This window comes from Adelges cooleyi, unplaced genomic scaffold, assembly GCF_023614345.1.
Source record: "Adelges cooleyi isolate 19-005CV unplaced genomic scaffold, UGA_ACOO_1.1 ACOO_flye_CR_arks_rails_tigmint_CR_PRNA_30, whole genome shotgun sequence".
Classification (NCBI taxonomy): domain Eukaryota; kingdom Metazoa; phylum Arthropoda; class Insecta; order Hemiptera; family Adelgidae; genus Adelges; species Adelges cooleyi.
In genome coordinates this window covers 22,706,333-22,733,852 of record NW_026095971.1, presented here as the reverse complement: position 1 = coordinate 22,733,852, position 27,520 = coordinate 22,706,333, and the positions used below count along the sequence as shown (strand labels likewise).

At 28.7% G+C, this 27,520-nt stretch overlaps 4 protein-coding genes across 5 annotated transcripts in view; 2 read left to right on the top strand and 2 right to left on the bottom strand.

Annotated features, from left to right (window-relative positions):
* Positions 1-9,191, top strand: part of LOC126837975 (vacuolar protein sorting-associated protein 33A) — a 58,642-nt gene extending 49,451 nt beyond the window's left edge. The window contains exons 13-20 of the mRNA XM_050572020.1: positions 3,381-3,486; positions 3,598-3,626; positions 5,490-5,563; positions 5,686-5,724; positions 6,655-6,832; positions 7,263-7,390; positions 8,094-8,277; positions 9,016-9,191. Of these exons, the coding sequence (XP_050427977.1) occupies positions 3,381-3,486; positions 3,598-3,626; positions 5,490-5,563; positions 5,686-5,724; positions 6,655-6,832; positions 7,263-7,390; positions 8,094-8,277; positions 9,016-9,191 (914 nt within the window). The remainder of the gene's footprint in view (positions 1-3,380; positions 3,487-3,597; positions 3,627-5,489; positions 5,564-5,685; positions 5,725-6,654; positions 6,833-7,262; positions 7,391-8,093; positions 8,278-9,015) is intronic.
* Positions 9,192-12,450: 3,259 nt separating this feature from the next.
* On the bottom strand, positions 12,451-18,719 carry LOC126838270 (PAX3- and PAX7-binding protein 1). 2 transcript variants are annotated; one of them, XM_050572567.1, is made up of 15 exons: positions 18,331-18,719; positions 17,681-17,850; positions 17,460-17,604; positions 17,288-17,390; positions 16,692-16,849; positions 16,343-16,640; positions 15,632-15,821; positions 15,154-15,280; positions 14,884-15,072; positions 14,288-14,487; positions 14,072-14,222; positions 13,796-13,991; positions 12,982-13,186; positions 12,784-12,908; positions 12,451-12,703 (listed from the first exon to the last, which is right to left on the bottom strand). In XM_050572567.1, exons 1-15 carry the CDS (start codon positions 18,515-18,517, stop codon positions 12,664-12,666), a joined length of 2,484 nt encoding a protein of 827 aa, XP_050428524.1. In that variant the 5' UTR covers positions 18,518-18,719; the 3' UTR covers positions 12,451-12,663. The 2 variants fall into 2 exon arrangements, with proteins under 2 accessions (XP_050428524.1, XP_050428525.1); XM_050572568.1 differs by having other exon boundaries at positions 12,453-12,703; positions 16,343-16,628; positions 18,331-18,717.
* A 575-nt stretch (positions 18,720-19,294) lies between these two features.
* Positions 19,295-24,129, top strand: LOC126838387 (cell division cycle 5-like protein). Its single transcript, XM_050572768.1, has 13 exons — positions 19,295-19,566; positions 19,862-20,127; positions 20,187-20,317; positions 20,962-21,077; positions 21,148-21,360; positions 21,423-21,557; positions 21,628-21,804; positions 21,890-22,379; positions 22,446-22,564; positions 22,741-22,932; positions 23,028-23,309; positions 23,423-23,551; positions 23,785-24,129. The coding sequence occupies exons 1-13, from the start codon at positions 19,522-19,524 to the stop codon at positions 23,908-23,910; spliced, it is 2,421 nt and encodes an 806-aa protein (XP_050428725.1). The 5' UTR covers positions 19,295-19,521; the 3' UTR covers positions 23,911-24,129.
* Positions 24,038-27,158, bottom strand: LOC126838388 (DET1 homolog). Its single transcript, XM_050572769.1, has 5 exons — positions 25,764-27,158; positions 25,541-25,690; positions 24,769-24,902; positions 24,490-24,696; positions 24,038-24,412 (listed from the first exon to the last, which is right to left on the bottom strand). The coding sequence occupies exons 1-5, from the start codon at positions 26,730-26,732 to the stop codon at positions 24,217-24,219; spliced, it is 1,656 nt and encodes a 551-aa protein (XP_050428726.1). The 5' UTR covers positions 26,733-27,158; the 3' UTR covers positions 24,038-24,216.
* Between the last annotated feature and the right edge of the window lie 362 nt (positions 27,159-27,520).

The following is a 27,520-nucleotide window of genomic DNA, read 5'->3' as shown; positions in this document are numbered from 1 at the left end:
GCCAGTAGTTAGAACCGCGTGTCTTAAAAATGTACTGAGTTGTACTAATAAAAAAAGTTTTTATTGATTTGCCGAGTCTGCAACCACGAAAGAGCATTTACATGTCTCGTTGAAGTACCGAATACATTTAGAGTAGTGGTGGAATTTTAAATAATGATATATTATATTAAGAAAAAGTAACAAGCTAGTATATTAATTCAAACATCAAGTTTCTGGCTAATATTGTAGTGTTTAATATTTGGCTTAAAACAATTCATAGAGAATTTGGGCTCTTAAACTGTTTTGAATTTATTATTTAGTTCTAATTTGAACGTTAAACAATTTCATAAAAAAGGCATAAAATTGTTAATGTGACATTTTGCGCCGATAGTATATTTTATTTAGTAGAACTATGAAATATGTATTGATAAAAGCACTGTGAAGGCAATAAGATACTTAAAATTAGCCCATAATTATTGCATACAATTAGTACGAATCATGTTTTTGAGGAAATTCAATTTAAAGATTACACCTACCCCTAAATAATTAATTATAATACTTTGCAATTATTTTTGCTACCAGATGCTTGTTGTTTTAATTTTAAGCTACTTAGTAAAATCTCAGCCAGACACCAGAAATTTAGGTGATAGCTATTTATGCCCACTCCACCTTTTACCCAAATTACGGTACTAGTTATCATGAAATTTAAATTATAACTTAATGTTATACTAATGTAGCGAGTGAGGATGTTATAGAAAATTGGCAATTCAAATTTAACCAGTATGACGATAATAAGAATAGTTTAATCACTAAAAGTTTTTCAGAAACTATTATTCGAAGTCAATAAGTCAAAAGCGACACAACAATGTTCTGCGTTTATATCGTTATACAATCAGTTGACATAAATATTTTCTGGAGATGATCAAATTATATTAAAAAATGTAATAAATTGTAACTGCTAATGACGATTTTTAATTGTTTAGCATTTTTCCATATTTTTGAATTTTTTTACTTATTTCTTTTACCTTTTTTTATGTATTAAATTACAATTAAGAGAGCTTTTTAATGATTTACTGTTACAACTTTTAGTTAGTTACATAAAAAAAAAATTTAGGCACTACATTTCACAATTTGCCTATAATATATATTTTGTCCCAAGACGTATAAATTTGTATTTGTGTATCGTCAGCCGTAGCAGCTGAATCGCAAAAAAAAAAAAAAGACTCACATCATAAGTATACTTTAACAACTGTCAACAAAGGCCACCGTTTATTTGTTCGACTGCTTATGACAAATTTCAATATTTTACATAATTATAGTTACTTTTAGTAGTTAGCATAAAAAATAATCAAAATATCAATTGCTAAAGATTGCTCTGTATTATCAGCAAAATATTCTTTATTTAAATAGAAAATCAAGCGTATTAGTTTGCATTTTAGTTTAAAAAGTCCACCTTTTTAGACCCCCAGAAAAAGTACTAAACTTTTTCAGCCGTTATTTGGCTATATTCGTTTACTTTGACTACTTTTTGCTCATCGATAATGAAAACAAAATAATATATCGTTGTAAAACATTCGAATTTCCTACTAAAACCCTGTAATTCTTGTAGTTTTGGTGATTGGAGACACTTCAGTTTGTGTATTAATGTATCATCCTGTATATATATATATATATAGATATCGCGTTTTCAAATGTAATTTTGTGTTCGGTAACGTGTGGGAACAACTGACGGTGGATTTTTATTCAAATAATTGGTGATCAATTGCATTTTTTAAATGTAATTAGATTAAATTGTTCGAACAAGTTGTATTATGAACATATTTTTAATGAACTCCATGGTATAAAGAATGGAATAACAAAAAATACGTAAGACGTTTTTACCAGATTACCCAATCAATAAAAAACTGAATAATTTTTGGAAACTCTTATTGGAATTCATTATATGTGATTAAAAATTACAGTCTGGCCAGTCAGTTGAATGACTCTGGAAGAAGTTTCACTTCATCCGTGCGTACTGGTTTTTTTTATTAAATTATTGTTTACTGAATTCTTGCCTAAGCGTTTACTCGAAAACATAATTCTTTTACTTTAGAAAATACTTGTGTGATTCGATGTGCGTTTAGATTTTGCACTGTTTGCATAAATAAAATACAATGCTCGTTTGTGTTAAAAATATTATGCAAAGCCAAAAGACTGTCTATTTTTTAGATACCCATGTTAAACTTGCATTTCAATAACGGTGTACGACAAATACTCATGGTCTTTAGAATTTCAAGGCCAACATGACTTGTTGACGATTTTAAGTTATGATAGAACCACCTATGTGAATCATTTTTTTATTTTCTACCATACAATGATATTTCAAGGTCATTGTGATTTTTCCGCCCTTGGGTAACAGGATTTAGGGGGGGGGGGGTTTGGAATCTCTAATAGCAACCTGCATATTAATTTAGTTATGCTTGTTAAGCTATTTTTTTGGTAAAAGAGAATTTGACTGAACTTTGAAGTTTATAACGTCAATCAAAAGTTCCGAAGCCTTTTGAAATATTTAAAAAAAATTAGATTTCTACAATAACCGTAAAGCATTTGAAAGACTTTAAATCAATTAGTTAGATAAATTGGGTTATTATAATTTTTATATAAATATCCACTGTTGAATTAATAGGTTTTAGTTGAACGTCGGTTTGTCGTTAGCTTCGTTTTTAATAATTGTTAAAACTATTTTTTTTTCTCGTTTTAATTTACAAAAATATAAAATTATTTATCTAAAATATAAAAAAAAAGATGTACATCGTGTAATACATTTTTTTAATTCCATCAAAATATTAAAACTGTACAACCACTGAAGGAAAAAATAGGACAATTGTTTAGTATTAGTTTTATTTATTCCGTCCAACGGCAGTGACTAACGAAGCCATATAATAATTATTATATTGTTTTTCATTTTTATGGCGACTAAATAATTTATAGCCTTTTCAACACAACCGCGGTTCTAAAAGATCATCAATGCTTATGGGTTTTTCAGAAACGTTTAAAATATATTCGGTATCACGAGAAAAACCACCAACATAACATAAAAAAAATATATATAAACTTCTAAAAGCATGACCCCCCACATTGGCGAAACAGCGCAGGATAAATGTTTCGGATATACCTTGGAATATTGGTATAACAGTTTTAATTAATTACTTTTAATATTAAAATGGTTTTTTCCCCCATACTTGTAGGTACATATTTTTCTACATTTTTCAATAGTATAGCGCGGTAGAAACGAAAACGTATTAACACATGTGTGTATACAAATCCTATAAACTAAACTTGAAATGAACCATGTCAATCAGTTGTAGAATAGTCTATTTTGTCTTAAAATTACTGTAGTAACACACAGTGTGATTTTGCAGTCGAGTTTGACAAGTACATCGTTACAGTTGAATATTATACCAGTATCATATTAAATATGATGAATATCAAGATTATAATTTTACTTAGTCTAGCAGCATATGTTTCGTAAGTATTTTTTTAAACATTATTTCTGGCTTAAAATTGTATAAAAAATGTAATCAAACCTAGAATATGGTATTTAAAATATAATTTTTAAAATAAATGTTAACTTTTCAGATGTGGCTTAAATCATTCATCGGGAAGAGGTATTTATATAGAATTTAGTTGTTGGTTAGAAAGAAAACGTTTAAAACAAATTTAATTCTAATATGAAACCTAAAAAATGTTATAAAAACCTAAATATGTTACCTGAAACAGATCTGGGCATTGTTCAAAATAACCTATTATTTTATTATGCAGTCAATTATATAATTTATTTTATTAAAATGTTAGGCATAAATACAGTGTCATTTCCAGATGATTTTTTTACTTTTTTGAGATTCGTGTGCTTTCTGCGCTTAAAAAGAAGGTTAAAGCAGCGTGTCGAAAAAATGTATCTGAGATTTTTAAACGCCTAATAAATAATCGATAAAATTGTTGACTACTTTCGACCGTTTTCGCTAAGTTATAGCAAGTTAATTTTGAAAGTTGGATAACCGACAAATTTTTTTTTACCGGTTTCGGGGGGAAAAAGTTGACTTTATCGACGTTTGGCCAACCAAAGTTCCAATCGCATTCGATTTCCGATTTATATAGCTGCTATTCCAGTATATAGATCCAGTAGAAAAAAAGGTTATTATTATCCTCGTGTTGACAAAGGTACATATGAAAGTCATCCACGTAATATTTCAACCCGTGAAAGCTTCAACCCATTCATATTTGTTTTGTAAATAGTCAAATGATGTAGCGCAATAGAAATAACAACATAGTGACACATTTGTGTATACAAATCCTAAAAAAGTATATCTGGGGGTCTAGTACTGACGATTCGGCAACGAAATTAGGTTCGGTAAAAAGAAATTACCGAATTTTGCTAGTACTGACAAAAATTACCGAAAAATAGTTCGGTTCCTCTTACCGAATTCGGTAAAGTATAAGTTATTTAACCGACATACTTAGTTGTGTAATATTAGTCTATGTATGGTGTCCCTGAATATAATAAATTACAATAACAATCCCCTCTCCCAACTTTTTTCAATAGGTCTTAACGTCAGGTGGTCGGCGCCAAGTCACCGTTAAAATAAAACATCAGAGTATGAGTACCTTACGTTTCCCATCTAGACTAAAAAACCTTAGCATTGAAATTTGCTAAGCGATTTTATTTATAATTTTTATCTATTTGTTTGTTTGCTATGACTTCGTAAGAATTTGAGTTTAAAATCAATATTTGTTCGGTTTTTACAACAGTAGCGCTTCTATTTGCCATTAAATGATAATAATATTGGTCTCCCATCGATATAATTGTCACCGATAATCAGGAATAAATAACACTCGCTATAATTGTTTTTTTTTAAATATATGGCCAATCGATTCTTACAAAGACACCTTGTACAACCGTTAATAGCTATATATATATTTTTTTTAATGACCGGGTCTTTGTAATATGGGACTTTTCGGTAAAATGTGGGTTTTTTTCGGCAAAAAAACGGTTATCAGGTATTGTTACCGAGTCAGTACTATTGAAATTCGGAAACGATTACCGAGTTCGGTAAAAAGGATTTCGGTAATTAGAAATTCGGTAGTTTACCGAATCGTCAGTACTAGACCCTCTGATTCGAAAACACTCTAAACCTATGGTATAATACTATATAACCATCAATTTTCTAAGCAAGTAAAATCAGTGCTCACGAATAAGCAAAAATCAGATTCGAGCGAAATAATGATACAAGTTGAAAATTTGTAATAGTGTTGCAATACACAATTTCTAACCTATTTTTTGTAAAATTAAAAAGAACAGTTACACACCTCTTTGTTAATAACATCGATGTGTTTGTTTGGTTTGGCAAATTTTCAAAATAAATAATGATAATAATAATAAGTTTTGTCTAACAGTTTAACTCTAGTTTATACTTCATAGAACAGCACAATGTTTTTATTGTTCTCTATTTTGTTACTTTTTTATATCCTAGAGGCTAGCTACATGGATTTGGAGCTACCTGAAGCTTCAAGTTCAGCTAATCCTGAACTGGAAATAGTAGCTAAGGTAATTATACTATTCATTTGAAACTATTAGGTTTTTTGGAATATTTTGCTGAATTATTTATAATATAAAGTAAAAAGTTTTCCAAAAGAGACATTCTTATCAAGAAATTATGATCATTTTAGTTCCAAAACATACAAATATTTGGAAAATCTGATGATGAGGTAATTAATACTATTATTTTAAAACTATTAGGTTATTATTCATATTTTGGTTAATGTTTGAATTATTTATAACATAAAGGTAAAAGTTTTCCTAAATAGCCATTCTTATCTAGAAAAATAATATTATTTTAGTTTAAAGACTTACAAATAACATTCTTGTCAATATTTTTGATATTGTTGTATAAAGTTAAAGTTAAAATCGTAACTTAATCATTTAAATTACGAGTTAAATTAAATTATTATAACAAATGTTTCACCTGAAACTGTATTTTGGTCCTAAAAATGTGTACATTTTTACTACTTATTATTAAATATAATTATCACTCTTTGATTTAATAATTAATTATTGGTATCTGTAAATCCGAAAGTAATAAACAATTTAGTCCAATTAATTAAAGTATACGTATGGTTTTGTATAAAAAATTACAAAATAATAACTGGATTAATATTTATTTGGTTCCTAAGACATTAAAAGACTTATAAAAAAAATTTCAACCGCTGAAGTATATTATTTGTGTTAAATTATAGCAATCATTAAAATAATTTTTAACATCATTTTTAGTTGTTAGTTTGGGTAATAAAATAATGCAAATTTTTTTTTTTTTTTAATTACAAACATTATTTAGGATTAAATTTTTTTTTAGAATTCGTGTAATGGAAATTTTGTTATATTTTTAGTAAAAAAAATCGTAAATTAAAAAATTACATTCCTCTCCAAATCAATAAAAAATTTAGAAATTGGATTTGTTCTTTTATTTAAAATTAATTTAAAAAAAGTATACATTTTTTTGTTGCTTCTTAATTATTAGCACGTAAGTTACACCATTGAGTATATATACTCAATGGTTATACGTATATTTGAGTATATGATATATTTAAATTTTATAATTTCTTATGGAATTAAACTTTATAATGATCAAAAAATTTCAGATTATAGAAGATGCGTTCAATATGTGTAATGAATGGGCCTACCAAGACCAAAGATGGATACCAAAATTAATTTCAATTTATCAATTTAGCTTGTACATGGTAGAAGAAGACGAGGAAACTTTAGAAACCTTTAAAAACTACGCAATAAGTTTTGGGTCTTCAGAATCATCAGAATCAAGTAAATAATAACTACGCACGTTACTTATCATTAAATAATATTTTAATTTTACTTTCGATGTGAAACTGTAAAAAAGTTAGTTTTAAGGAAATTATTTTCATTCGCATTTACAAAAATTAAAATATGTATCCTATTTTTTTTTTAACAACACCGCCTATAAATGATGTGATGTTATCAAACATTGTATATGTCTTAAAAATGACCGTCCGGAAGATGTAAAAAGTGACCATAAAAAACATATATATAATAAACTATTAAAAGAATCCAAAAGTAAGTTAAAAAAATTGAAATGAAAAAAGAAGGATACCGCCGGTTAGTCCAGACATAAATTGAGACAAATAAAAACACATCAAACCTGCACCACATCATGTCCCTATAATAAAAGACATTATATTTTATAATTAAATTCAAAATTTTCGTTTTGTTTTAGGTTGGATAGATTTACCAAAATTTAGTAAAGTTTTTAAAGACTATTGTATTAAATTGGATGTTTCCGTTGAAAAATTCGCTCAAGAAAGGAAAGACGCAATGATATTTCGTATACGAAATGATAACAAGGCAAGTGGAGTGTAGTATTATTTTTAGCTGTACGCATTTCCAAACCGCACTTCCCCTCCCATCCTAACTTTTAAACTTTTAAGTTGGAAGGGGGTAAAAACAAAAAAAATTGTGAAAATTTGAAATCACATTGTATAAAAACTAAATGAAAAAAAAAAAAATTCAATTATTAATTAAATTCAGTGAGATATTAACTGGTTCGTGATAAAACAATCACCTTGTATAAGATTAAAGTTAAATTCTCAACTTAATCATTTTAGTTAAATTTATTTATTATAACAATTATTTCACCTGAAATTGTATTTTCGTCCTAAAAATGTATACATTTTTACTACTTTGTTAATTACTTAATATTAAGTACTATCACACTTTGATTAGGAAAATATTATTTTTTTAATCTAAAGACTTACAAATAAAATTATTGTCATACGTCTTGTGTTGTAAAGAAAATAATGAAATAACGTCTAGATTAATATTTATATTATTTTTTAATTTGGTTACTAAAACATTAAAACTTATAATAATTTTTTTTTTTTCATTTTAACCGCTAAAGTATATTTGTGTTGTATTATAACTTTGTTAATAACTGGCTCTTACCGTTGAGTATATATTCTCAATGGTTATTCGTATATTTTAGTACACTAGTATTTTAATTTTATAATATTTTATGGAATTAAAATTTGTAGTGATCGATAATTTTCAGATAATAAATGATTTGTACGAAGATTGTAGAGAATGGGTCAATCGCGACGGACTTTCACTTATTAACATTTCAGACTATCAATTTTGCAATTATATGATAAACTCAACATATATTGAAGACGATCATTATAGCATTACGAATTACTTAAAGAGTTTTAAATTTCCAGGAGCATTCGCATCAGAACGTAAATATTAACTAGATGCCCACGTTACTTATCATTAAACAATTTTTTTTTTTATTTTCGATGCAAAACTGTAAAAAAGTTGGTTTTAAAAAAGTTTTTTTCATTCGCATTTACAAAAATTACAATAAGTAACCTTTATTTTTTTTAACAACACGGCTTCCAAATTATGTGATGTTGTCAGACAATGTATAAGTCTTAAAACTGTTTAACAATTACAGTTTAGTAGATGTAAAAGTGACAAAAAAAAAATAACATATATGAAGCGCTCAGAAGCCAAACCGATTAACTCCACTTTTTTCAAATTGCGAATAATAGCATGGTTGGATTACAAAAGTGTATAATTTTCAGTGGCCAAGAAAACTCCGTAGTTGAATTTTTCACCACTAGAGTGCGCTAAGTACATTGGCAATTGTACTTACATATATTGTTTCAAATAACATTAAATGCCTGTCCTGAAAAATGTAATTTTATGGAGTTAATCAGTTTGACTTCTGAGCACCTCATATGTAGTATACTATTAAAATTGGTGAAACCCAAAAGTACCCTCAAAAAAGTAAAATGAAAAATAAGTTACCACCCCTTAGTCCCAACATAAAATTAGACAAATAAAAACAATATTTTTTCAGCTGCACATCGAAGCTAAAATAAATTGCTTCATCGAAAACTGCACCCACCGTGTCTCTATAATAAATGATGTTATATTTTATATTTAAATTCAAAATTTTCGTTTTGTTTTAGGTTGGATAGATTTACCAATATTTAGTAAAGTTTTTCGAGGCTATTGTAGTAAATTGGGTGTATCCGTTAAAAAACTCGCTCAAGAAAGGAAAGAAGCATCAATATTAAGGAGACAAAAAGAGATGGAAACGATTCGTAGAGACGAGCAAACTCGTAAGAAAGAAAGAAAGCAGTAATGAAATTAAAGAATGGAGAATGAATGAATATTTATGGACGAAAATTAGCTGATTGGATAGTATTTTAATAAGAGTATAGAAAACATATGTATATAAATATATATATATATATATTTTTTTTTTAATGTTTTAAACTATCTTAAGATGTAATTAAAACAATTTTTCAAGATACAATATGTCTTAACGAAAAATGAATCCAAAATCGCTGTTCCTTTCAAATAAACACCGATTACTTATATTTTGTACAACATTATTTTTAAATATAAGAAAAAAGAAAAATTACTATAATTTTGTTAGTAATTTAGAAAGGGACAAATTTGACAAACTTTTCAATAGGTATTGCAATAGCATTGTTAAGTACAACATGTACTTGAAGGAATTTGGTTTTCTAAATGAACGTTATCTGCTTAGTACTCAAAGATTGTTATACATTGAGATATATTTATCATCGTCTAATAAGTGTCAATCAATAATCATGGTTAATATAACTCATTATAATACCGTTTTCTTTTTAATTTTTGACTAGCTAAAATTTTGGGTGTATTTCTGCCTCAAAATTTGCGGAATATAATCTACTCGTTTCAAAATTATGATAAAATTAAGCAGCTCATTTGAATTTATTATAGAGGAGAGTAGGGTTAGTTGTTACACTTTAGATACATTTTTTTCCTAAATTAAAAACCGAACTAATTGTAAGTAGCTGTGTCAATAGCATGCAACATGCTATAGCAGTCATGACCGTCAACGGGTTAATATTTTTTCGTAAAAGTGGCAGCAACATATTCTTTAATTGTTTTTTCAACTGTAGTTTTAGGAATTAAAATTAGACTTAACTAAGATATAACTAAAGAATAGTGTATAATATGTAAAATTGTATTTTTATTTTTTATTCTAACGGAAAAACGTTTTTAGAAACAAAAAATACTGTTACTTGAAAACAATAATATGTATTTGATTAAAACAAATAACGTATCTACTATACTGTCTTAATAGCTCAAGTTTACACAAAAAATTTAACCTATTTTCTACAAACTTCAAAATTAACTTTTCTGTATATACAGAAAGAAATAGAGGTTGCTGGTTAGTGGTTATACGATTGATGTTTACCAATCTGATATTTAATCATTCAACTAAAGGGAAAATCATTAGTGAAGATAATATAATTGACAATCTTGATGGATGTGTGTGGACTGATAACCGTGCAATACAAAAGTACCTATGAGACATGGTAGCAGAAAACTGTTGTAAGAATTATAAGTTTAAATCCAGTGAATATCTTTTGACCCACTTTAATGGTATTGAAGTGGTATGTTTTTTCGTTTGGATGATTTAGACCTAAAAGCCTGACATAACTATGCCAAATCAGGCTGGTTTGATTTCAATTCTGTAAACATATTTAAGTTAACCTGCTATTTTTCTAGGGTATTGTAGGAATCGATTTTGTATAATATTACATTGATAATTGTGTTTATATCGTATTTTATTTATTTCGTTGTGGAGTTGAGAGGCCATTAGTTACATTATGATGTGTGCTTTTTATGTGTTTGTTACGATTCCTTCGAGTAGCAACACTATAAATCACAAATTTTATCTAGTTAGTACTTCGGGGGGTTAAAAGTTGAAAAAGTTTACTCATCCTTAAAGTCTAGAAAAACAAAACAAAGTCTACAAGAGTTTTCAATTTTCTTCATTTTTTTGTTTGTACTTCTCCGTTTGATGGTCGCCTATCAAACAAGAAAATCCTAAAATTTCAGACCTTTATAGTTTAACACTAAAGTACTTTCTCGTGAATTTTGTTAGTAACATTATAACCGACTGTAATGTTTAAAACAAATAAATAACAATTTAATTGAATAAACTGAAAACCAATTTGGTGCACGTGCATTGTAATTTGTATATAATATTCAAAATAAATGTTTGTCTCGGTAATTTCATGGAAAAAGCCCAGCCTGCCACAAAACTAAAAAACAGTTTATTAGAAAAAGGTCTCATCTCAGAAACCACTTGAACGTTCAAAACGAATGCGCATTTTTCAGTCGACTTTGATTTTTTTTTTTTATTAGAACATTCATGTGGATTATAGATCCTTAATATTTTAATATTATATCAAATACTTGATCCATGAGTGTTTTTTATAACCAAATTTTTGGCTAGCGATCATTTTCAATGTAGTTCATACTAGTCCTACTTGTAAGTTATATATCGTCAGAAATTATAAACAATTCACACGAATCGTTACAAAATAATATAATATTAGATTTAAATTACCTGACTAGGTTTTCCTCGCTTCAAGATTTGTGCAAATTCCTATTCCGTTAAAACGTCATTTGAATGATTTTTCCACTACTTATTCGATTGAACGTTTTATCTAGATGGTTATTAAGATAGAAGTTTTATTCAATTAGTGCACGCCTCTGCTCGTTTCTCATAGGTAATAATGTATTTTATTAGGTTTCCTGACAACAAGTATAAAGAAACCCTGATGAATCTGATCTCAACGTTATGCTCAAAACACTTAAGGCAACTCGCCGGTCTTCCTGTCACAAGTTTGTCTAATTATAAAAACAGGTGACATAATTAAAACGAACTCACTGAATTAAAATTCCACATAAAGAATGTCGGTTTCTGCATCAAAAAATATGTATTCATTTTGTACAGGTGTACATTATTTAGATTAAATTGATGTATTCATTTAGTTCCCATAAGCCATATATGATATCACATCTTTAAAGGCACATGTTAAAATATTTTTTTACTTCAATAACTCCAAGAAAGGATCATAAAAACACCACCATGCTGGATATATTTTATATCAATATTTATACCTACTATTCATATTCATAGATAATAATTTATAGTTAATTTGTTTCATAAGGCGAACAACACGGGGGAAAAAAACCTAGTTCTAAACATATTTGATTTTGTTTAAAACCAATAATAATAACAACAGTTTTAGTTAACTATTAATATAAAATGCTATTCAAAGTTCAAGTTAATTAAGTTAGGGACTCGGTGTAGTCAAACTGGTGCAGCTGGCTACAACGTTAAGGGTCTTGCATCGTTGCATATTCCTAGACTACAAGTGCTGTTGTTCGATGGCATCACAACGTGTCCTTTTAAGTGATGGATACTTATCATGAAACCATATGATTCTCGTTACAACAAAAAAAGCTTTTGGAATCAAAGGCAATGAAAAATTAAAAAAACAAGATTTAAAAAATTATGTTTATATAGTATAAAGTCATTTTGGGTTAGGTTCCATATAAGCATTGATTTAATTCAATATTTATACTGTTTTTTCATAAAAGTAAATTCTTTGTATGTTTTAAATTTTTTTTATTTCATATTAGTAGAACATTACTAAAATGAAAACATCAAATTAATTTAATGAATTTTATAATTAAATACAACTGGTGTAGTACAACGGCTGGGCAATATGACATTATGCGTGATGATACAAGACAAAAATATATCACAATTTCAACACCTCATTCAGTTTGTCCAGTGCAAGCCTAAATAATAATATTTAATTGTTTTATACATCATAATATATAATTAGATTTCAAATTTATTAATTAATTTTTAGACTCACTTTGCTTGTGGTTGAGATTTATCTATTTCGATAGCCACCAACTTTGATTGATTTAAAAATGATGTTAATTCTTTAGGCGTAGCATTTCCATACGATAGCCATGATATAGGTAAGAGTTTGGCAACCTACGAAATTAAAATAATGATTTAAATTGTTTATAGCTAAAAATAATGACAAACATATTTTGAAATTACAAACCATGGTAACTTTAAGTATTGCTTCTAAGGGCTGAAGTGTTCTTATAGACATAAGCAAATATCTATTTAATATTTGATTAATTGCTAGATCTATAAGCACTGCATCTTCAATTATGTGATGCCAACAAAGGATATTACCTAATAATTTTACAGCTACATTAAATTGCCTTTGAAAAAATACATTCATTCTTCCAGAATTCATTACTCTAAAAAAAAAATTAGAATTATAATATACCGAGTCAGAATGTTACTAATATTCAGTGGCAAAACGTTTAAGGAGATAATGTGATGTATAATATTTGTTTTTATCGGTTATCCCACATTAAGCCTAACGCCTCGCTACTGCTAATAGTATGTACATAGCAGGGGTTTTCAACAATACTTTTTTGAATATTGATAATTCAAAAATATTACAAATATTTAATCATATACTTTTTTTTTAAATTTATGATTGTTCATTGGCGTAACTAAAGGGGGGCCAAGTATGTTTGAACTTTTTAAAAACTCTGAAAGCTACCTCAGAATTTTAGTAAAAATTATAAACTTTACTTGGGAACTGTGCCTAATAAGAACCCTCTCTATTTACGCCAATGGAATATGTAATAACATTACATATATCATAAAAAAAATAAATGCAATGTTATAATACATCGTAATTTTAATTTCAACTTTGTTTTTAATATTCAAATAGAAAAATTAGTGAAAAAAGTCGCGATATCGATAATATTGTTAACATCAAGAGAATATTCAAGTGTATTAATATTTGAAAAATTATCTTTGAAGACCACTATAAAATAAAAATATTTTTGTCTCACTGTTTTGGATAAATTGGAATAAAAACGTCATTATCAACAGCATCTCGTAGTCTATCTACTATATTTGTCAGTAGTGCCATTAATAGCTTACTATCAGGATCAATAGTAGGATAATTATCTAGTATATTCTTAATAACACAAGTAATTCCTTTTGTCTGTTTTGATGACAAAGGATCCCATTGTGTCAACACAATTTCTAGATAAAAAAGAAAAAAGAAAAGAAAAATTACAAATTAAATATAAATATTATTTTGGCATTGCTTAATTAGTACTTACGGTCAAGCTTAGTCAATACAACTTTTTCTATTATTTTTGGTATTAATTCTAAATCAACATTTTTCGATAGTTGTTCTATATTGGACATTCCATTCACGGTATACTTTTGCATACTTTTAAACCACAGCATGTCCTCAAACTTTTGATTATCCTATAAAACGAAAACGCCAACAAAATGTAATTTTTACAATACGCTTTGATTTCAAGTTTATTTACCTCTAGAGGATTCCAAAATAGCATTTCAAGACGAACATAAGGCCCAACTAATTTAGGCAAACAAACATTGACATAAGCTTCTGTGTAGGTCTCTTGATACTTTTTTTTCCATTCAAACATTTGTCTCAAAATTAATTCAACTGAAGCGAACTCGTCAAGAACATCATCCATTAAGACATTTGCATCATTTTTTATAACCTCTAAAACATACCAACATATTATTAGATATTGATTTCAACTTGTATGAGGTATTGTATTTAAAATAAAAACATAATATATTTGTTGTTCATTACGAAAGTTTCACAAAAAGTAGAAAACTATTTTTGTAGTTCTCCTATCAACATTTTTTAATTCTTACTCCTTCAAAGTACCAATTACATAACTTTCTGATCAACCAAGATGATATTTAAATTAATTGATTTATAGATTACAGAAATATTTCATGAAAGACATACACAGAAAAACAGCGATTGTATATTATATATATATATATATACACAATGTGTATCTATCAGAGAATTGTGATTTTATCTATATAAGAATGTTTTTTTTTTTTAAACAGTGGTTGTATATAGAGTGAACATTATATTTACTACCTATTTGAGATCTAAGAGCAGCTGCATCTGTTTCTGGAACTTCTTCGTCAGTTGACATGCCATCTGCATGTTTACTGATGGCTTTTAATTCTCTGTTCCTCATACGTCTTATACGACGACCTTCACGCTCAGCTGCTCTTCTTTGTTGTTCTTCTGACCTCGGAGGAACTGCTGAAGATGATCCTAACTCTGTTCCAAGTACATGATTTATTTTTATCAAATTACCTGAGATTTAACATTTATATATACAAATAAAATTGATGTATTTACTATTTGATGTTGGCATTGCTTCGTCAGCTTGATCCCTTACATCTAATCTTCGTCTGGATAATAGGTCACTACGTCTTTTTTCATACGCACTAGAAAGACGTTGTTCCAACATGACAAGAACAGGAATCTAATTAAAAACATAGACATTTTAATTTAAAAAAAAAACAGTAATGAGTAATTATTACCTATAAAATACATTTAATTTTTTTCAATTTAATTTAGTTTTCGATTTTAAGTCGAGTTGATGAAAACTTTAAACAATATATCCTAAAAAGTTTTCCAAACTTTAAGTTTCATTTAAGTTGAAGTAAATCGTTAAATTGATGAAGATTTAAATTTACATAAAAGTAATATAGGTCTAATTGTATCTACAAAAGTTACAATGTTCTAGTCTTTAGAAAAATACTGCACCATAATCATATTAAATCAGCCGAGTTGTCTACACCGTTACATCATTTAAGCAAACTAACACGCCTACCTTTTCATCGAGACATTCTACCAGATCAGTGACGTACCCACGTAAATCTTGGTAAAACTGAAAACATTCAGCCAACTCTGGAACATTTCTTTTAAGTTTTTCAACTCTATCTTGGATCTCTGGTATTTCATCTCTCATATCTTCAAAATATTTAATATCAGGACGCTGCTTTTCTTTAAGCTCGGCTAATCTAAAAATAATTTTTAAAAAAATGTGTGATGTTAAAAAAAAACATTAAGCAAAAACTGCCCCTGTCACGGCTTTGTCAATAATACAGAGTTCTGCATAGAGGTATAATGTTTTTAGAAAATCAATAAATCACTTATTGATAGTTTGGAACAAAATTAAATTTTTCAAACATCAATTACTTATTTCCATTTTGCTATTACATAAAAAAAAAAATTTGTCTTAATAGGCAAAAATAATGTTATCCAACCTTCATTTTGCAAGCACTTCCATTTTCCAGGGCACCTCATTTCACTGTGAGTGCCCCCATGATAACTTTTTATGGGGATACTTCAAAAGGAAGTAGTTTTGCTAGTAAAAGTAAGTTTTTTTTTGCTTAAGTCAAATTTAACAAAATGGCATTATGTAAATTAGCTCTGAAAAATTAAGTGATTTAGATTTATTTTTGAAAAACGTCGGACATCTCTGACAGACCCTGTACATTAACGGTAAAGTAGTAATACAACAAAAATAGAATAAACATACATTTCGTTGGTTTTTTTTACAATTTCATTTGGTTTCATTGTAGACGCTAAACCATGTGGAGCATAAGTGTTGATTATTTTGTCTTTTTGCTCCATCATTATAGTTGTTACTTGCGGAATTGCAGGATGAGGGACAACATTACTATACATATTCATACACGTAGACTCTTGTTGCGCTGCTGCCAACTGTGATCCTGTAACTCCTTTCCGAATTTGTTGGGTTTCCCAGTCATTATCATCTTCGTCCATTTCATCGTTATCTTGAATTTCATCGCTGTTAGCGTTGTCTAGAACAAGTCCTGAGTCATTTTAAGTTTATAATATGAATTAATACAATTTTTTTTTTTTACCAGTCATTGTAATATGCAAGCTTTTTTTCCGGTCTTCGGCTTGACTAACAATCCCAGACATAACAATTCTACCATCATCATCACTATCCTCCAATTCATCTTCTTCACGAGTCAAACGTCTACCAACAGTCGGTTCTTTTTCAGTATTATTGGTGTCGCTAAAAAGTAAAAATAGTTGTAACTATATCTTGTATTTTTATCTGTATGATAGCTTTAGTAATCATAATCGATTTGTATAAATACTTATCAGTATTAAATAATATATTAAGAACAAGTACAGTTACAAAATATTCTTCCAATAAACCTTTAATAAAACATTTATTTTTTCACAGTGGATAGATGTTCTATCTGAACAACGATTTATAGGAAGTCTTACATCAACTTAACCGAGTTAATTATCTTTTTGTTTATGGAAAAAAGAAAAATTATTAAATTGTAGATTTTAAATCAAGTTCTTCAAAAAAAACCTTAGCTTGATTTTAGATTGAACCCAAGTTAATCAACTAAAATTTTTTAATACATGGCATTGATTAATAATACATTGTACTATTATTTATTAATCTATATTTTCTTTTAAAACTTGTGTTAATAATTACCCTTGAGACTGCGATACAGGTATAAAGTCTTCTCCCATATCACGAGCTTGTTGTCTTCTTTTTCTAGCAGCATGAATTAATGCTGCGTTTGGAATTTGTCCCTCTAAAAAATTATAAATAAAAAAAATTGTTCTATATTTATATTATTAATATCTTTTATATAATTTTTTACTTTTTAACACTATTTTTACATCTTCTGGATTAGAAAAACGATGAACAGAAGGATGAAATGTGTCACGCTCTTCGTCAGATGATTCATATCCAGCCATTTCAGCATCACGTCCAGTAAGCATAATTTCTTTTTCAACGGGTTCTGACTAAAATAATTTAAAAAATGTTATAACGAATACAATTATACCACCTAAATTAAGTATATTTTTATCATCTACATACATTTTTTTTAGACTCTTTAATTATTACAGATTGGAATGTGTTATTAGTAGTAATTTTAGATTTTTTTTCAGTTTCAACCTTATTTCGTCCCATTTTCTCTTTGTTCATTTGCTTCTTAATTTTTTTACTGTAAGATGATTTTCTGACTTTGAACTCTTCACCATCATCACCTGTGTACATGACTCTATTGTAATATAAATCATAGAAACAAACATGAATATATGCATTATATTAGACTCAGATGGACCAAGTAATAATTTTTCAATAGAGGTAAAATACTACCTAAATACATTATTTTCGAAATTTGTAAATTCACCTATATTAACCTATTCGCCAATGTTTTTGACGCCATACACCTCTCATCTTCAGAGCTGCGCACGTGGTCTAGTATGTCTTGTAACATTACTGCCTGCAGACTGATGAAACATTGGAACGATACAAGGAACATGAGACCACTAGCTCAACCCTGAAGATGGAAGATAGGTTTCTACACAAACAATAGGTAACATTGTACAAAATTTGATATTAGGCAATTTTATTGATTGTCTGGAAGAGATATTGAGGGATCGCAATGTGATGCAAAGAATTTATAACATGTTTTAAACAAAATTGGTGTTTTATTTATTCTATAGCAATGATTAATTACTCACATTCATTTAACTCATCTTCAAAACTTAGTGTACTGACTTTTTTGCTTTCTTTGCTTTTATTTGATTTAGGCGGTGGTTTAGCGCCATATTCATTGTTAATTTTTTCTTCATTTTCGTCGTCGAACAATTCGTCAGAATCTCTGACTCGTAGATTTCTTTTAGGTTTTTTAAAATATAATGCCGCCATAGTCTCTATAATACCAATATAAAGGAGAATCAATTTTTAACTATAAACAAATTGGTTTTAGACCACAAGTGTTATTATGAAAACGATTCAATTGACATTTCACAAAGAACTAAACTGTCCGTAATAATAAATAAATTATAACTTATATTTAAGTAAAATAATTATAAAAAAAATGTAATTTTAAGGTAAATAATAATCCGTAAATACCTACACATGAATTTATTACTATACAAATTCAAGTTAAAATGATAACCTATCAATTCCATAATATCAATCGACAAAATACGACAGTTGGTATCACTGGTGCTTTAGATAGATGTCGGCCGAGCCGGGTGTAGATTAAACTAAAGTCTATAGACGTGGGATAGGCTTGTATTAATTGTCTTTTTTTTAAAAATCTTTTTTTCCAATAATTGCAGTTTGCTCTACATTTTAAATAAATTACAGGATATAAAGGAATATTATTTCTTATGTAATGTGCATTTTGTCCCAAGTCAATATTCCCCAGAACTTATTTTATATTATTACACAACAAATACATTAAAATATTTTTTTTAACTACAATTAAAAATATTGTACCGTTATAGCCAGTTCTAAAATACATTTCTCCCATAAAAAATTGTGTTTTGTTTGACAACAATTTTGTTTGTTCATTAAACATCCAAATGTCAAGTATTTAATATGTGAATTGTCATTTTCTATCTCCACATGCTACAACACATTAATATTGTATTCATTTGGCCCGGCACACTGATTCGTATGATTGCGGATTGCTATGTGCCACTCGGTATCCACTATCCAGCATGTTTACCTATAGAGAGTAGTCTATAGGATAAATTGTATTTACCAAAAACGTTTTTGACTAAAACTAAACGAGTTTACGCCAATAAGTGATTCGGTTGATTTGCTAAGTTCAAATACTTTGTATTTTGTAAACGGCCGACGTATAATACTTGCCTACTTTCGTGTTGTAAACTAAAAACGCATTAGATTAACCGTTCAAAATGCCGCGAATTATGATAAAAGGTGGTGTTTGGCGAAACACCGAGGTAAGGCACATCAATTTACAATAATTATTATGTCGATTTTAGTCTCTAGAAAACAATGGAAATATAATGCTAGCAGAAGTCTTAACACTCGTTGCAATTTTTTCATTGATTTCTTGGAGACATTTTAAATGTATGACAAAATTTGGCCTCTCCCATTCTCTGATCACCTTATATATATATATGACACTTGGGTGTTGTTTTTTAATTCTGTTTGAATCAAAGAAAATACAATTATTACCGATTATTTATTATCTATTAACAATAAATATTTACTAAAATTATGTATTTTATTTAGGATGAAATTCTTAAAGCGGCGGTAATGAAATATGGCAAAAATCAGTGGTCACGTATCGCATCATTGTTGCATCGAAAGTCAGCCAAACAGTGTAAAGCACGTTGGTTTGAATGGCTCGACCCAAGTATTAAGAAAACTGAATGGAGCCGCGAAGAAGATGAAAAACTATTGCATCTTGCTAAACTTATGCCAACCCAGTGGCGTACTATTGCTCCAATTGTGGGTCGTACAGCTTCACAGTGTTTGGAAAGATATGAATATCTATTGTGAGTATTTTATAATAATATAAGGGAAGAGTAATTATTTTCATTAATCATATTTTTAGGGATCAAGCTCAAAGAAAAGAGGATGGGGAAGAAGTTGGAGATGACCCAAGAAAATTAAAACCTGGAGAAATCGATCCTAATCCAGAGACAAAACCAGCACGTCCAGACCCTAAAGATATGGACGAAGATGGTATTTTGATTTAATTAACTTCTATATTTTAAAATGTTTTTTAGAACACAAAATATACATTTTGATGTATCCAAAGTGAAGGTTCTAACAGTGTGACACCACAGCTCACACTGAACCATGTTCGTTTGAAGCTAAAAAAAACTGTTTAATTTCATTACATGATGACTTTCCTTTAAACTTAAATTGTTTTATTAGTTTTTCTTTGGTGATTACAGCATAAAAACCTATTGGGGCCCCATATAAAATAAAAAATGTATTGATTTTCTTAAAGAAAAACACCACTTTTGAATTTGCCACGAAAAGATACAAAGATACACATTACAATTTAACTTATTAATCTTTAATCAATTAATTTTCGTGCTATAATATTTGTTGATTAATAAATAATAACTCATAAATTAAAAATTAAAAAATCCTTTTAACAAACATCGTAATGTTCACACCATTCCGACAAGACAGGCTGAAACCATATATTTTTTTTTTTTTGTCATAAAGTCTGTCAGTATGTTTTATAAGAAAAATTAAAAGTGCTAGTTTCATAAGGAATGTTTATATGTATATAATAACTATCTATCTCACAAAATGAAATTTATAATTTTATACTTTTGAAATAAATTAATATGGTATATATTTCATTGTTGTAGAATTGGAAATGTTGTCTGAAGCAAGAGCTCGTTTAGCTAACACTCAAGGTAAAAAGGCAAAACGTAAAGCGCGTGAGAAGCAGTTGGAAGAAGCTAGAAGGCTAGCAGCACTTCAAGTAATCATTCTCGAAATCATTAATTTACTATTGGAATAGAATATGTATATATTAACAATTAATTTTATAGAAACGCCGAGAATTACGTGCTGCTGGTATAGGCGTAGGGAGAGGGAATAAAAGAAAACGAGGCATCGATTATAATGCTGAAATTCCTTTTGAGAAAAAACCAGCTTTAGGATTCTATGACACTGCCAATGAAGAGGTCGACCCATTAGCACCTGATTTTAGGAAATTGCGTCAACAAAATTTAGACGGAGAATTACGTTCACAAGTAGAAGAGGTAAATTGTAGTATTTTAAATATGTCTAAGCAAAATTTAATAGCTAGATACATTGTTTGTAGAGAGAAAGAAAAAAAGATAAAGCAAAGCTAAAACAACGAAAAGAAAATGAAGTTCCTTCAGCCATGTTAAATAGTCAAGAGCCCATAAGAAAAATGAGCAAACTTGTTTTACCAGAACCACAAATTTCTGATCAAGTAATTTTGTCAAAGTATTTTAGGTATCATTATGTATTGTTTGTGTGTGTTTATTAGTAATTTTATTCAGGAATTGCAACAAGTTGTCAAGCTAGGTCGAGCTAGTGAAATGGCTCGGGAAATAGCGATGGAAAATGGCCCTCAACAGGCGTCAGATGCATTGCTTTCAGACTACACACCATCAATTAACAACATTCCTGGTCGCACACCACGAACTCCATCTGTGTCCACTGATAAAGTTTTACAGGTTAAATAATAATTTTTAAATGAATTAGGTATTTTTGATACTATTTAGTATATCAAATAACATCTGTGTCGTTTTATGGTCATAGGATGCTCAAAATATCATGGCATTAACACACGTGGACACTCCACTTAAAGGTGGACTTAATACTGAACTCCAGAATGTTGATTTTAATGGTGTAACCCCACAAAGACAAGTTATTACAACACCGAACACAATATTGGGCACTCCGCATACACAACACACTAATGATGGTTTTCAAACTCCTCAAAGTGATCGTTCGATTGTAAAACCTGGTTTATTGACTCCTACTCCTTTAAGAGATCAACTAAGCATCAATCGTTCAGACTCTATGGAAATGGACGTAATAAATACACCGCAAGCCATGAAAAACTTTCAACACCAAATGAAAGAACAATTAAAAGCTGGATTAAGTACTTTACCTCAGCCAAAAAATGATTTTGAAATTGTTGTTCCTGAAGATCACCCTGATGATGAAGAAACCGAAGTTCAAAAAGATTTTGTCGAAGATCAGTCGGATGTCGAAATGCGTAGTGCAGAAGAAATTTTAGCAAGGCGTAAGTTAATTATTGAATTATTGATCAAATTCATGGTACAAGAAACTAACAATTGAAATGTTTTAGGGAAATTGGAAATGAAGTTGAGGTCTCAAGTAATTCAACGAACTTTACCACGTCCACCTGATACTAACATTGTGTTGAGACCTTTGAATTCGGAGCCGCCGCTTACTGATCTTCAAAAGGTAACTTGGTTGTTTAACACATTCACTGTGGTGGGTAGTGCCGGTTAGGTTAGGTTTAAACCACAGTGGTTTTCTAAATAATCATTGGAATAATTTTTTCCTGGATGAATTGGAAGCCCGAAAATCGAACATAATTGTAGAATAACTAAATTATGTACTTAAATTTTTTTTTTTAGGCTGAAGAATTAATTAAACAAGAAATGATCACAATGCTTCATTATGATGCAGTTCGTAACCCTCTTCCACCAGAAGTAGCTACACTTACTCAAAGTGGTCCTAAAAAACAACCTATATTAACTGAAGCTCAGCATTTACAATATTTACAATCGCATCCATACCACCACTTCACTGAAGACGAAATTGAAATTGTAATTATTGAAAACGAATAATTATTAATTAATTTTTCTCCTTTTAACACAATATTATTTTTAAATTATAATTTAATATGATTTTTTTTTTTTAGGCACAGCAAGCCCTGAAAAAAGAAATGGAATTTGTAAAACAAGGGATGAATCATGGCGAATTATCATTAGATTCGTTTACTCAAGTATGGGTTGAATGTTTGGGTCAAGTTCTGTTTTTACCCAACCAAAATCGTTACACAAGAGCCAATTTAGCTAGTAAGAAAGATAGGATAGAATCTTTAGAAAAGAAGCTGGAACAGAATAGAGGTCATATGACCAAAGAAGCTAAAAAAGCTGGAAAAATGGAAAAAAAAATTAAAATTATTCTCGGTGGTTACCAAGTATGTTTTTTTTTTTAATTATTTAAAGAATGTTACAAAAATAAATTTTTTTTTTAATTGAAAAATATCAACATAAATAAAAATTGTTGTTAAAAATATTATGATGTTTTCAGACTCGTTCTCAAGGTCTCGTCAAACAGTTCCAAACTTTAGTAGATGAAATAGAACAAGCACATTTAGAGCTGTCAACATTTCAATTTTTACAACGACAAGAAGAAGCGGCTATTCCAAAACGTCTTCAGGTAAAAGAAAATATGTTTTAAATGTTGTTTATATATTAAATTCCCTTTTTGTTCTTCACCTTGTCTTTCTTATGTAAATGAAATCAGCCAGCCAAACCGTCAAATGTATAATTTCTTTACTCACATGTTTATTTTACGAATCTATCATATTTACTCACTTTTTTTTCGGTCTACCTTAACTTCCAAATCTCTATACTGTAATATTTTTAACTCGTTATTTTATTATATTTCAGTCATTAACTGATGACGTAGAACGTCAAAAGGAGCGAGAGAAAATTTTACAGCTCAAGTATTCAGACCTTGAAATACGATGGAAAGAACTGCAATGTAGGGACGAAGAAAATGTAAAAATTAAATAACATGCTATACTACAATTCATGTTTAATTTGTCTATTTATACTTAAGTTTCTCTATGCATAAAAAATAAATGTATTTTATCACAACATATGACACATTAAGTAAAACAATGTATAAATGTTCATAACAGTTAATGTAAAATTGTTAATTTTACTTAATTTGTATTATATATAAAACAACTCGACTATTGATAATAAAAAATAAAAAAAGACTAGAACGTTTGTTTTGTACAAATTATTAATCTCTGATCTTTTCTAGACCATTTACATTTAAAACTATACACATTGAAGAAAATTACAATTTTTTTCCTATTCTGGTAGGTATACTTTACGTATATGAAAATTAACGACATAATCATAATTGTCTCTTTGTACACTTATAGCAAAAGGGTCCGTCGGATGAAATGTAAATGCCACCAACCGTCTACGATCAATTATATTGGGGCCCTTTGACTCGCTGGTATATAAGCAAAAATTTAACAGACCCGATTCTCTTGAGTAGAACCTAAAAAAAAAGTATTTCATGTTATACTAATTAAACATAGAAAATTGTACTGAAATAATTATAATAAATGTTTAAACCTTATGGGGTATTCACCAACAACTTTGGGCCTTTCCATTGGCGACACCCACTTTTCGTCGTAACTAAACAGTGATGTATCCAAGTATGGGGAGCTGGTAAAAGATTGTGCTCCCACTGGTAACTGGCCTAATATTCGTTTATTTGCCTCTGTGGTACCTCCAAATTTGGCATTGATAATAGTATTTTTGAACTTTTGATGAGATTCTCTAGAAACCAAACATTGAGAACATTAATAAATATTGGCTAATGCTTTTTTTTTTTTTTTTTAGTTGACTCACTTTGAAAATATATTATTTGATGGAGAACAAGGCATAAATCCTTCTGGGTTAATTTTGGAGTTACGAAAAAAATCGCAAAAATTCTCATACACATTTAATAACTCATCGGATGTATTTTCAAAAACGTCTAAAACCTATAAAAAAAAAAAAATTTCAGTTTATAAATTGTGTTTAGATTAAATATATATGCCGATAGATTTGTCATATACATTTATAGCAACCAATTTTAGATACAATCCTATTTTAATGAGCTTAACCATACATCTAATACATCCATTCACTATTCAAAACGAGTTACTCAAAAATTATACATTGGTTTATCAATGAATGGTTATTTTATAGTTATTAAGTTGATGTACAAAAAAAAAAATTAACTCGGAAAAAATCATTCATATACATTAAAAATCTAAAAATCGGAGCCAATTTTTAAATAAGGCAAGTACAAATTATTAACTGGTAGTCTAAAAAATAAAGGTCTAATAATTAAAAAAAAAAATGTTAATGCTATAGTCAGGTATAGCATTGTAATTTAATTTTGAATAGATCAAATGAAAAATAAACTGTATGCAAATATGTTAGAAACAATTTCACCATTAAATTCTTATGTCCATGTAACACTTGCGAGGACCAAATTAAAATATAGCTATGAATTTTAAACACATTATTGTATTTTAAAGTGTTCGGTATTTTATAATTATGATTATGAAATTATTTTATTTGCTGCATTTTTTTGGGTTCTTTTCAAGACATAACTTTAGATTTAAATGTTCACCTTAGTAGAAACCATATTATAAATCATAAAGAATGACGCTTGTGTATTAGGCTCTTGAATTTTTATAGTAGCCACCTCTTCCGAAGCATACCTAACTAGTATATGATTTTCATCCAATAATTGCATTTTCCACATTCGCAGTGACAAAAACTAAAAATAAAAAATAATTTTAATACATTACTAGAAATGGTTAGTTTAAATATTGGTTAATCATAGGTCTTGCCTGATTAAAATATTGATAAAATTTTCTTAAAGGAAATTGAGAACCAGTTCTTTTCGCTTCATCTTGGGCCTTTTTATATAAAAATACCATTAACTTATGTTTTAATCCATTAATGCTACTTTCTCTGAATGGTCTATACATAGCTCTGTTCATAATTGTATAAACCGACGTTATCAATAACTGATCATCTTCATAACAATATCGTCCAATGCTTCTCAACAAATATAACTGCATATCAATTATTTTATAAATATGTATAGTTTGATGTTGAACAGAGAGAACGGCTAATGTATCTTTATACAAATATAATCCTTGATTATGTGAAAGAAATATTTTATCAGCCTTAAAGTGTATGGAGTCACATAATCGTCCAAGGTTTATATCAATCAAGTGCAACGTATAGTCTTCTAGTGGAAAAAGTGGATTAGGACTTACTGCTTCGTTGTTAGAATAAATTTCATAAAACTGTGGTCGTATATCATCAGGAATGATTGCAGCAGATCCAACTAACACATAATATCCATCATCTGTAAATAAACTACATTCTCTATTAAGTTGTTCTCCGTCGGGCGACACTCTTATTCGATGTTTTAATTTGAACAGCCGATCGAATATTTTCATGCGAACTGCTTCACCTTCTTTATTTTGGCTGATACAGTTCCCTTTATATTTTCTTAATAAATTTGCTGCTGCTGAACATCCTTGATATTCATATACTTCCACTGAAAGTTGGTCATGAGAGAAAGCTATGAAATGACGACCATCAGGAGTAAACTTTCTTAGGTAACACGGCGGTTTTTCTACATTTATTATTGTACAATTTGGGAACACAGTCTGGTAAAATGATTTGGTAAATTTCATTCTTGATTTTATTCCATTTGTTTCGCGGTCTATTAAAGAACGAATAATATTTTTACGCGGTAACCTTTGTCGAGTGATGGATCCAGGTTCGAAACGTACTTTGGACATGACTACTTCTAAGTACTATAGCCACTTTACCATCAATATAGTCTTCCTCGGACAAATTTAAAGGCAGGCAGACGGTGAAATATATTTTTTAAAAACATAATTTTATTAATTTAACTATACAAGTTGAGCAAACAAATTAAAACGCTCGCAAACACATAACATTTCTTGTTGAAATTACAATACAACTTGTTTTATAAGATTAAATAACTTGTTGATAAAATAATTTCTCATATTCTACAACTAAAAAACACGTAGCACATTCGTTATAAGCAATACAAATGGGTCCATTGTTAAAAACATATTGAATTTTTTTTTAATTTACATTAAATGTATGTTCGTTCAGAAAACGTCAACTTTGTATATTATTGTGTAGACACTAGATTTTTAAATAATTAAAATTTTTAAATGACAAATTGTCAAGTCTATTATATCAAATCTCAGTCCAAACAAATAGCAAATATTATTATCACAGATTACTGATTAGACAAAACCACGAATTAAGATAACTGGATAGCCACCGGTTAGATTATTGATTATAGTCTATTCTGTGATATTATTTTACAAACGTTTTTAACTGGGGAATTAAAAATAATATATTAACGAAAAGGAGGTATATAAATGATTTTAAACTAATAAACAACATTAAAAACTGATACATCTATTATGTAGCTCACTTTACATGTATAATATTATGTACTGTAACGTGTCTGTTTAGCGACAGTCGATAGGGTTAAATTTAAAATTAGTGTACCCTAAGACAAGAAGGATGGCCAAGCCGTATCTACACT